Here is a 12,573-nt window from a genome sequence, read left to right as displayed (position 1 = left end):
TCCTCTGTGGGCTTTGAATATTTCCACAAGATGTGATAGTAATCCAACAAATGGATGGTGGATTGTGGGTAAAAAGTATTCAAATCAATATTTAGCTGCTATTTAGGATGCAGGAGCCCTTCAGAGCGTGTGCGTCATCCTCAAGAGCTCCTGACTCTTTTTCAAGTTGTCCTTGTTTGTTCCTCGGGATGTGTTGTGAGCTGCCCTCGCAGGTCTGAGCATGAGCGCTACAAAACAGAATATAAGCAATTTTCAGCTTTTAAATTCATCTCAGACTGGAGTATTCTAATCATGAAAGAACAATGGGTACAGAGCATTGAACACATGTCTCAGAACATTCCAGCGTTTTATACAACTTCAATGAACATAATGTCACTTTAGAAAGGGAGAATCTTTTTTGTTATTTATCGTCTTTGGTGTTCCCAATTAAACTAGCAGGCTTGTGTAATGTATTTATTTAGCATAAGACGGTCAAAGATGCTGAATGTCGCTATTGATCAGCCTTGGACTCCTCGATAAGTCGTTCCTTCACAGCGTACGTGGCATCAGTATGAGGCTCTCCAAGAGCCAAGGTCTCCCTCATGAATAAACATCCCAGCTCCCTGCTCTGACAACTACATCCAATCACATGAATATTCATCACACAGCTTAAATGCAAATCACCCCGCTGCGACTCCAGATTTCCACTCCCCCATGTGAGTCGTGTGTGTGTGCATTCCTACAGATCAAAAGGTGAGACTCTGCTCTCAGAGGTCTATGTGACTGTAGATATAGTGAGCAAACACCACGCATCTATACAAAATAAACTCCTCTTCATCTCTGTGAATGAGGGAGAACATAACCAGCAGAGAGTGACAGCAAGGAGGAAAACAAACACTTTGGGGGGATGACATGCGACAGAGGGGGTGAGGCAGGCTGAGCAGATGAAACAGGAGGTAAACCAGTAACTCCACTGCGTTACGGTCGCTGTGACATCGCATTCTGTGTGATTTCAATCCAGTTTCAAAGTCCTAGTTGAACCCATCTAGGATCAACTTTTTTAACAATTTAAGGAAAAGTTTGATTTGTGTTTATTAGCGTCACTCACGCTCGATGCGCCTGAGAGGAGGAGGGGCTTACCTCTGGCTAGATACCAACATTTCATCAACCATGGCCTAAATATCCACTATTGCTGCTTTGTACATGTGGAAGTCGGAACGAACCCCAAATAAACAGATTCTGCTGTGATTTAATTGCAAGTAATAGAGCAAAAGGAAGCCACAATAACTACATAATCTGTATTCATGCTTTGTCAGGTCTGTACCCAGGACGACAAGCAAACGACTGTTAACAAGCTAACATTTTCTGAATGGAGTTTGGATCTATCGGTACGAGGCTATGCTGCAGCTGCTTCATCAATAAATAAGGCATAAATATGGCAGCAACGTTATTGTTTATACCATAGTCTATGGTTCATACACATACATCCATACACATATATGGGGAACTATCGTAGAGCTCTAGAGCATTTGTTTTCCAGCAATTTCTGATTCAACAATGTCAGGAGGTCAGCGACGATAGGAGGAGAATCTCTCATGAACATTTCTTGGTCAAGCTGAAACATTTCAACCAATATGTATCTTTGCATTGTAATCACGCACAAAAAAGTTTGTTTTTCGCATTTGGTGGACACACACCGTTAGAAAAACTGAAAAAAAGACACGTTGACGTTGTCAGTAAGTAAAAATGAACCCGGACTGAAACGTTGACCTCAGCTGTGACGGTGTGAAGAGTCTTACATGGAAGTTGGAGATGTGCTCTCGGTCCAGAGGCTTGGTGACGGACAGCTGGCCCGAGATTGGGTTGATGATGAAGATGCTGGTCGGAGGCTGGTCGGCCCCGGGGCCCGTCACGCTGTACCGCAGCATCCGGTTGTTATCCCGGTCTGAGCGGATCTGAAGAAGGACAGACGGGGGAGGAAAAGTATTTTAAATGAGTTTACCACTGGAACAATGAATAAGTAGTAAGTTTTAAAATAAATATTTCACTTCTTCGTTTCATCTGCTGCATCGACTGTTGTCAGAGTATTTTGGGGTATACTTCCTCCCAGTAAGCACGGCTGCCTGTTTAAAAGGTAAAAATACAATAATATACAAGGTAAAGTAATCTTTCAGAGTTTGACCTGGATGTGTCTCGTACGTCAGTCTGACTTTAGGCTCGCACAGGCAACATTCCACACAGGCTTGAGGCTGCTGCAATACGATTACAGAAAATGTGATTTGAGCTGAAGTCAAAAATAAACTGTGACGTCTGGTGCACCGTTAATATTCCGTACGCTGTCCATGTGATCGCAGCCGAGACGAGAGAGGCAGCGCTGGGGAGACAGGGCTCGACACAAACACAAGAAGAAAGACAGAGGACGAATATGGACGTGGCACCTTTTACCTATAACAATCATTTCAGTTGAACATGTGATGCACTTGAAAGAGAGAGCAGTGTTATCTGAAGGATGTTCTATGTGCTCCTCATAGTATCCCTGTACTCATGTTAACAGAAGTCCTTAACATTCACAACTGATCTCAAACACATCCAGGAGGAGGAGGATTTGTTAGCTAACCGTTAACATTAGCTAACATTGTTCTCAGAAAGACTTCACAGGTTTGAGATCCAGTACTCGTGACGTGACTTGGTGGGGCTGGGAGTGATATAGTGCCAGCTCTCATTTTCAAAGCAGCAGCCATGTCATAGTTAGAACAACCTGTACGACTTTTTTCAGTGAAGTAAAAAATTGGCATATAATGTCATCCTAAAGGAACGATGGCTTCAAAAAAGTTGCAACAATAAACTTAAATTAATTAACAGTTGCTTTTCTGAGAACAAGGTAATCTGATACTGCATCCGCCTCAATTAGCTAATCCAGCTCTTTGAGTCAGTGTGGGCCTGATATTCGATATCAGCGCGTTCATATTTGGGAGCAGTCTATCTAACAAAATAATCAAAGCTCACCTATAGAGCTCCAAAAAGCTAGCAATGCTTAGATCATTTTGTTATATATACTGCTCGCCGAGGTCCAGAATGAAATTCCATTCTCAAGTTACACATTAGTTACTACACCCTCCAGGAGATTAGGTATCCGGTCGTGTGTGTGCATCTCTGTGTCTGTCCACATCTAATCTGGAGTACTGATGGACCCATCAGCCTGATATTGTCCTCGCTCATTTATAAAGGCAACCACAAGAGGTCCTTTATCACACAGTTATTCACACTTTTGGAAATCATATTCTATTGACTGTTTTATACCGTAATGGGCTGCTGACTCCTCACTACTATTAAGTGGCCCGTAGGGGCAAATGATCAACAACCGCTTCAGTTGGACTTTTGTTTCAGCTTCGGATTAGGAATTGTGCGAGTGAAGAGCACTCTGTTAAGCTCACGTTCTGGATGGGGGTCAGTTGTGGTTTGTATTTATTCAATCAAATATCACAGCAGTGGTTGTTGCAGACACACCTGGCGGAGATCTGCGGTGTACTGACTGCATCTTTCTAGTTGTATCTATAATGTAGCAGTCACAACACATGGGTAGGAGAAGAAAGAAAACTCAACAACATGTCTGTTGGTGGAGGCTCTGCAGCTCTCAAGGAACGCCTGAGACTGGGTTTGCTTGTGTAGGTCACTACTCGCTTGGTTATTTGTACATCTCTTAAGAACTTCATGCCTGGGGTTTGACATCGTATGTGGAGTCCCCAAGGGGTCAGTTCTTGGTCTACTGCTTCAGTTCATGAATGTTTCATCATCATCCAAAAACACAGTGTTTGTTGCATAACTCTGCAGTCCTGTGCAATGGAAGCCTGAGTCACATTAAATCACTAGTTTGCACTAGAGTGCAAGGGCGATATAAATTATGGATTATACCACAATGTAAGCCGTAGTTACAAAAGATATGGTTCTATTGGTCTTCAAAGTACCTGTAAAGTACCAGACAGTGTAGTTGCTAAAGGGGATCTTACGTCCAAGGCCGTGCCGGCAACTTCAAACTGAATTGGAATGTATCTAAAGTAAGAGGCTTCTCGTCACAGCTGGATTAAAAGTAGTTCATGCTTTTATCTGCAGTTGCTTATTGCAATGTGCTCCTCACTGTTCAACCTACAGAGACCGCGTGGCCTCTGGGGTTTTAACAAGAGAGAAAACATGTCATCATGTTGCACCACTTCTCAGATGTCCGCGTCGTCTTGCAGTTGATTCAGGAATTCACACTGAAATTTGTCTTTTGTCTCAAACAGTCGTGCATCGCCTTTTGCTCCCAATACATCTCTGATGCTTTGTCAGACCCCTGAGGTCATCCGGCGTGGGCCTTTTGGTTGTTGAGAGGCTTAAATGCAAAGTTGGAGAAGCTGCTTTTTGGTTTCTGTGCTCCCAGCTGATGGAATATTCTGTCAGACTGCATCAGCTCCGCCTCGCTGTTAACATTTAAAAGCAGAGCGACGACGTCCCTCTCGTCTTCTGTGCATTTGATTAGCTGTATCTTGCTGTGGCCGTCTGTTTTAATTACAGTTAGGGTTGTACGTGTACGTGCCTTCAATGCTCTCATTGTATTTCCCTCGTAATGAACATTACATATTTATTTCCCTGCTTTGGGGCTAGTCAGCAAAAAGTCCTCACAGCTACAGTAAGACGGACTTGCTTTCATGCGTGTGTGTATGTGTGTGTGTCTTACTCTGACTAGGTCCTCGGGGAACTGTCCTCGTGAGTTCTCTGGGACGTTGATCGGCGGAATGACCCAGTCCCTCTTCACCCGCCTCAGAGTGCCATCGCCCCTGACAACCACGCTGCGCCATGGAAACAAGATCTCTGGTACCCGCTGAGTCAGTGTTGCATCACCGGGCTTCACCTACAGAGACAGTAAACAAGCGTTGTGTGCTGGGCTACACACACACACACACACACACAAACTCAAACACACACACAGAGCTGAGTTGCAGAGCCAGCCTGCTGGGAGGGCTTGGTGACTCAGGGTATTTCCGACCTCATTCCACTGGCTTGGATTAATGCTCCTATTATAGTCTGTCTGATAAATGACCACCACCTGTCAGTGTGTGTGTGTGTGTGTGTGTGTGTGTGTGTGTGTGTGTGTGTGTGTGTACTATGCAGCCACGGATCTGCATGACTGGTCAGTGAGCAGAGTCCACAGAGGACGATAAGGAAAAGGAAGAGCTTCTCATTTACTCGGCCCTCCGGCTTTGGGTATCTTCACCACGTTGTGTACCGATAGTTTCTCAAGATTTACAACTCTAGCTTTACCAAGAACGATGGAACAATACAACTGCTGAATAAAAGAGTGGATGATTTCAGTGACTGACTTTGCCTCATACGAGTCAGAGAGGCTGAGAGGGATTTGACCCAGATCATATATCAGTTGTTATGGTTTCTGGTCCTTAATTACTTTCCGTGTATGCATACCTGAATATTGATCCTGCACAAATTAATCGATGCTTCCTTATATTTTTCTGCTGTGTGGATTTGAGTATGAGTTTAATCTTTATTTTTTTCCTTCATCAGAATGACCTGTTTCATAATGTCTCACATGGCAAATTTAGTATAATGTCTATTTCCACAGCAGTCATTCCTCCAGTACAACAACAGAGTCATACTCACCACTTCACTTTTGGACATAAACACTGTTTTCATTCATTTAATCTTTCGATTGTTGTTCAGCTACAGTCAACAACATGCATCACTTCCTGCAAGACTGTTCACATTTAAAGCCACCGGGACAGGGAAGGTTCATCTGTGAGATGCTGGACATCTTTTAATATTATCAAATAGTATGTGGGAAATATTGGGTGTCAATGAAAGTAGCTTAACAAGAAACGCAAATTGCAAAGTAGAAGACTGAGAAGGATTTACTGAATGAAAAAGGAGTTTGTATCAACAGTGAATTAAAACAGAAGCAGATCAGAAAACAGAGAGGCCTCTAAAACAGAGGTCTTCAACAGGGGGTCCGCGAAGTTTTTGGTTGATTAGATTATTATCATTTTTTTTTTTCTCTAAACATGAATGTGTCCATTATTTTAATAGTTCAGTATTGTATGAAAGATAACAGGTATGTTTCTGCATGGCAGTGGCACTAATAGACCATCACTCATTTTCGTTTCCACATTTATGTTTAAAATAAAAACATCAATGTGAATATCTTGTTTGATGATTATCATGCAATTAACAGACAATGTTGATGTTGGCATTGGTATCAGCTGATAAGGTGTGTTTATAAAAGGCAGTGGCACGGCCTCCCTACTCACTGTACCTGCACATGTTTAAAATAACAACATGAATATATGAACCTGTGTATTATTTGAATAGCTTAGTAATGAATGCACAATAAAGAGGTATGTTTATACATGGTACTAGGCCTAGTTTAATATAAAACACTATTTTATACAATATATATACAGTTGTGTGAAAAAGTGTTTGCCCCCTTCCTGATTTCTTATTTTTTTGCATGTTTGTCACACTTAAATGTTTCAGATCATCAAACAAATTTAAATATTAGACAAAGATAACACAAGTAAACACAAAATGCAGTTTTTAAATGAAGGTTTTTATTATTAAGGGGGAAAAAAAATCCAAACCTACATGGTCCTGTGTGAAAAAGTGATTGCCCCCCCCCCCCCCCCCCCTGTTAAAACATAAATTAACTGTGGTTTATCAAAGTAATTGAGATCTTTCAGTCTGGAAAAGGTTACAAAGCCATTTCTAAAGCTTTGGGACTCCAGCGAACCACAGTGAGAGCCATTATCCACAAATGGCGAAAACATGGAACAGTGGTGAACCTTCCCAGGAGTGGCCGGCCGACCAAAATTACCCCAAGAGCGCAGCGACGACTCATCCAAGAGGTCACAAAAGACCCCAGAACAACATCCAAAGAACTGCAGGCCTCACTTGCCTCACTTAAGGTCAGTGTTCATGACTCCACCATAAGAAAGAGACTGGGCAAAAATGGCCTGCATGGCAGAGTTCCAAGACGAAAACCACTGCTGAGCAAAAAGAACATAAAGGCTCGTCTCAGTTTTGCCAGAAAACATCTTGATGATCCCCAAGACTTTTGGGAAAATACTCTGTGGACTGACGAGACGAGTTGAACTTTTTGGAAGGTGTATGTCCCATTACATCTGGCGTAAAAGTAACACGGCATTTCAGAAAAGGAACATCATACCAACAGTAAAATATGGTGGTGGTAGTGTGATGGTCTGGGGCTGTTTTGCTGCTTCAGGACCTGGAAGACTTGCTGTGGTAAATGGAACCATGAATTCTGCTGTCTACCAAAAAATCCTGAAGGAGAATGTCCGGCCATCTGTTCGTGACCTCAAGCTGAAGCGCACTTGGGTTCTGCAGCAGGACAATGATCCAAAACACACCAGCAAGTCCACCTCTGAATGGCTTAAGAAAAACAAAATGAAGACTTTGGAGTGGCCTAGTCAAAGTCCCGACCTGAATCCGATTGAGATGCTGTGGCATGACCTTAAAAAGGCGGTTCATGCTCGAAAACCCTCCAATGTGGCTGAATTACAACAGTTCTGCAAAGATGAGTGGGCCAAAATTCCTCTACAGCGCTGTAAAAGACTCATTGCCAGTTATCGCAAACGCTTGATTGCAGTTGTTGCTGCTAAGGGTGGCCCAACCAGTTATTAGGTTTAGGGGGCAATCACTTTTTCACACAGGGCCATGTAGGTTTGGATTTTCTTTTCCCCTTAATAATAAAAACCTTCATTTAAAAACTGCATTTTGTGTTTACTTGTGTTATCTTTGTCTAATATTTAAATTTGTTTGATGATCTGAAACATTTAAGTGTGACAAACATGCAAAAAAATAAGAAATCAGGAAGGGGGCAAACACTTTTTCACACAACTGTATATAGTAGGGGGTCCCTGCTCCATCTCTCTATCAGTTTGGGGGTCCTTGGCCTGAAAAACGTTGAAGACCCCTGCTCTAAAATATGTGTTAAAAGAAGTAAAGAAGAGTGGCCACATAGACGGTAACTGCTCAACACTTCATGTATCTAAGGTGTTATTATACGGTGAGCAAGTCTGATCCGTCAGGCGGAGACGGATTTCACTGACATTTGGGGCTTGGTGGACGGTAAATATGACGCCTGTTTGTCTCACTCTCCAGTCTCATTTGATAACAACCCTGGTGGTGCCTCTCAGTTGAAGGGCACAGCGCTGACACGGCTCCTCTGGCAAATGACTGGCTGTTAACCGCCATGGCTGCTCCTCACGACTTCTCCTCATGAAGGATTGCTGACAGCTTCTTTCACTCTCCGGGATTCTCCTCGCTGACGACACCGAGCGACACCGAGAGCAGCTAAAACATGCGGCAGCCGGCTGTTTCTGGGCCGCGTTTTGAGGAACAGCCAATCAAGGCCAGCGTCTCGTCTAAATACATGCAGAGGGCCTTATTATCGCCGTCGAACATGAAACAAACCAGCAGATGGCTGTTTGACTCACTTTGTCTCTGCAATCAGCGCTTGGCCAACCTCAGACGCCTGCTGGGGTGGAAAAGCCGATTTTATATCTGCACATAGTTCATCCACCATTACTGAAGCCTCGGGGGGGAAAAACAGCCTGTCACGCTCAGACTGTTTAATGATTCTGGTTGTCAGAAATTACAACTCTCCCTCTTAGAGAGGCTTCACACATGACATCCTCCTCAGACTCAGATCCAGGTATGTGTTAACGCTGTCAGGTTCTGTATGTGTTAATGAACTCACGATTATTCAAATATCTAATGACTCAAAGACAGATCTGTGTGCACTGTATATTCACTATAGACAGTAGATCTGTGTGCACTGTATATTCACTATAGACAGTAGATCTGTGTGCACTGTATATTCACTATAGACAGTAGATCTGTGTGCACTGTATATTCACTATAGACAGTAGATCTGTGTGCAACGTATATTCACTATAGACAGTAGATCTGTGTGCAATGTATATTCACTATAGACAGTAGATCTGTGTGCACTGTATATTCACTATAGACAGTAGATCTGTGTGCACTGTATATTCACTATAGACAGTAGATCTGTGTGCAACGTATATTCACTATAGACAGTAGATCTGTGTGCAACGTATATTCACTATAGACAGTAGATCTGTGTGCAATGTATATTCACTATAGACAGTAGATCTGTGTGCAACGTATATTCACTATAGACAGTAGATATGTGTGCAATGTATATTCACTATAGACAGTAGATCTGTGTGCACTGTATATTCACTATAGACAGTAGATCTGTGTGCAATGTATATTCACTATAGACAGTAGATCTGTGTGCACTGTATATTCACTATAGACAGTAGATCTGTGTGCAATGTATATTCACTATAGACAGTAGATCTGTGTGCAATGTATATTCACTATAGACAGTAGATCTGTGTGCAACGTATATTCACTATAGACAGTAGATCTGTGTGCACTGTATATTCACTATAGACAGTAGATCTGTGTGCAATGTATATTCACTATAGACAGTAGATCTGTGTGCACTGTATATTCACTATAGACAGTAGATCTGTGTGCAATGTATATTCACTATAGACAGTAGATCTGTGTGCACTGTATATTCACTATAGACAGTAGATCTGTGTGCACTGTATATTCACTATAGACAGTAGATCTGTGTGCAATGTATATTCACTATAGACAGTAGATCTGTGTGCAATGTATATTCACTATAGACAGTAGATCTGTGTGCAACGTATATTCACTATAGACAGTAGATCTGTGTGCAACGTATATTCACTATAGACAGTAGATCTGTGTGCAACGTATATTCACTATAGACAGTAGATCTGTGTGCAACGTATATTCACTATAGACAGTAGATCTGTGTGCAATGTATATTCACTATAGACAGTAGATCTGTGTGCAACGTATATTCACTATAGACAGTAGATCTGTGTGCAACGTATATTCACTATAGACAGTAGATCTGTGTGCACTGTATATTCACTATAGACAGTAGATCTGTGTGCAATGTATATTCACTATAGACAGTAGATCTGTGTGCAATGTATATTCACTATAGACAGTAGATCTGTGTGCAATGTATATTCACTATAGACAGTAGATCTGTGTGCAATGTATATTCACTATAGACAGTAGATCTGTGTGCAACGTATATTCACTATAGACAGTAGATCTGTGTGCAACGTATATTCACTATAGACAGTAGATCTGTGTGCACTGTATATTCACTATAGACAGTAGATCTGTGTGCAATGTATATTCACTATAGACAGTAGATCTGTGTGCAACGTATATTCACTATAGACAGTAGATCTGTGTGCAATGTATATTCACTATAGACAGTAGATCTGTGTGCAACGTATATTCACTATAGACAGTAGATCTGTGTGCACTGTATATTCACTATAGACAGTAGATCTGTGTGCAATGTATATTCACTATAGACAGTAGATCTGTGTGCAATGTATATTCACTATAGACAGTAGATCTGTGTGCAACGTATATTCACTATAGACAGTAGATCTGTGTGCAATGTATATTCACTATAGACAGTAGATCTGTGTGCAACGTATATTCACTATAGACAGTAGATCTGTGTGCAATGTATATTCACTATAGACAGTAGATCTGTGTGCACTGTATATTCACTATAGACAGTAGATCTGTGTGCAATGTATATTCACTATAGACAGTAGATCTGTGTGCAATGTATATTCACTATAGACAGTAGATCTGTGTGCAACGTATATTCACTATAGACAGTAGATCTGTGTGCAACGTATATTCACTATAGACAGTAGATCTGTGTGCAACGTATATTCACTATAGACAGTAGATCTGTGTGCACTGTATATTCACTATAGACAGTGATTACTTTTAAATGCACTCTCATATTCCACTATTATTCCAGATATGACAATATTCCCAATTCGAAAGCGTTCATGTAAAGATCATATTCCGTACAGATTTTCTGAATTAGGCCTTATTCTGGATGGATCATTTTACAATCACAACATGTGTGATATGTCATTATTCAGGTTTTAGGACTATTCTATGGACATGTATACAGAGCATTCGGAATAAGCGAATTTGTGACACACAGCCTCTTTCCTGTTTACGACCAGCTCTGTGCGTTGAACACAAACCAACTAGCCAATAGTTTATAAAGCTGGAGTAGTGATGCATGTCCAAAACAAAAGAAGGAAAAACACACCTACTTTTAAACATTATAAAGGATTTGGATATCAACAGGTTTTTGGATATGTGCAAATATCACAATGCCGACCTTTTCAAGAAGGTGTTTGAAGGAATGAAAGAGGGAGGCTGTGTTCACACGGTCCAACAAGTCCTCTACTGCTGGAACACTTTGAAAAACAGATTCTCCCGCAAAGAATCAAATGGAAAATGCCGTTCCACTTTTCCATTTGTTGTCATGATAAACGGAACGTCAAACACAGAAGAGAATGACGTCGACGTGGGATTCACTGGCCCCGGTGATGGGATGTAGCATGGGCTCATTTTACATTAGTCGGAAAATGCACGGCTGCATGTAAAAGGGAATATTAGTGGAATATTAATTTGCATTAGCCATGTAAACAGATTATTAGGAATATTGTCATTTTCGGAATACGGGTAAAAAAACGGATTATTTGCTGCATGTAAACAAAGTCATTGAGCGCTACGTACATTGGAATTAACAAAACATAATGAGTAAAATAAGCAGTAATGCCCAAATTAAGATTGGAACTAGAGATTATTATCATTATTTATTAATCTATCAATCATATTTTACAATGGAAAATTAATAATTGAATCTATAAAATATCAAAAAAGTGACAAATGTCCATCACAAGTTTTCTGAGCCGACTCTTTAAATGATGTGCACTCTGTCCAATACTTTGTGAAATCTACAAGTGGCTCTGTACTGCTGCTGCTGTTTTACCTGTTCAGGTCCTGCGCTGTTGCCATGTGGACCAACGCGGAGGTGCACTCTGGTCTTCCAGACCTGTTTGGACTGCGGGTCTCGGGCGTAGACCACCGCCACAGCTTTTCCACTTCCCACAAGGCTGAGGCGATGAAGGGTGTAGATCGCACCGTCCTCACTCACCCTGAAATCAGACAAGTCGCCAATCTGGAACCACACCTTCCCTCTACCGCAGTCCATGAAGCTCACTAAGAGAGAGAGAGAGAGAGAGACATCAGAAAGTAGAAAACCCACCCATCTCCTGCGTGACGTGCTGTGTGCTTTTCCATCCCCGCTGAACCATGTTCTCCTATTGTCATTTATCTTACTAAAATATGTTGTCAAGATTTAATTAATCCCACATGTGAAGCTACATTTCATGAACATTAATAGTAATGGGTGCAAAGAACATTTACATTTTTCAGATGTGCCATAAAAATGTTGCGATTGGTTTGAATCATTCAACCAGTCGTGGAAAATGTAGATTTATTCCAGGTGTTGGATTCAACCTCTTCCACACCAAACTGGGAAAACCATTTGTTTCCTTATTTAATAACTTCATTGTTCCTTATGGATCCTTGAACACTTCGCCCCATCACCGGAGC

The 12,573-nt window shown here is 41.5% G+C and overlaps 1 protein-coding gene across 2 annotated transcripts in view; it reads right to left on the bottom strand.

Annotated features, from left to right (window-relative positions):
* Positions 1–12,573, bottom strand: part of LOC142935161 (cadherin-2-like) — a 109,595-nt gene that overhangs the window by 43,675 nt on the left and 53,347 nt on the right. For both annotated transcript variants that reach the window (XM_076079339.1, XM_076079338.1), the window contains 3 exons: positions 11,948–12,177; positions 4,694–4,867; positions 1,779–1,934 (listed from right to left, as the gene is read on the bottom strand). In XM_076079339.1, coding sequence (XP_075935454.1) covers positions 1,779–1,934; positions 4,694–4,867; positions 11,948–12,177 — 560 coding nt within the window. The remainder of the gene's footprint in view (positions 1–1,778; positions 1,935–4,693; positions 4,868–11,947; positions 12,178–12,573) is intronic.

Source organism: Anarhichas minor, unplaced genomic scaffold (assembly GCF_050575085.1).
Source record: "Anarhichas minor isolate MPS153535 unplaced genomic scaffold, ASM5057508v1 ptg000071l, whole genome shotgun sequence".
Classification (NCBI taxonomy): Eukaryota; Metazoa; Chordata; class Actinopteri; order Perciformes; family Anarhichadidae; genus Anarhichas; species Anarhichas minor.
This window is presented reverse-complemented; position numbering and strand designations above follow the sequence as displayed.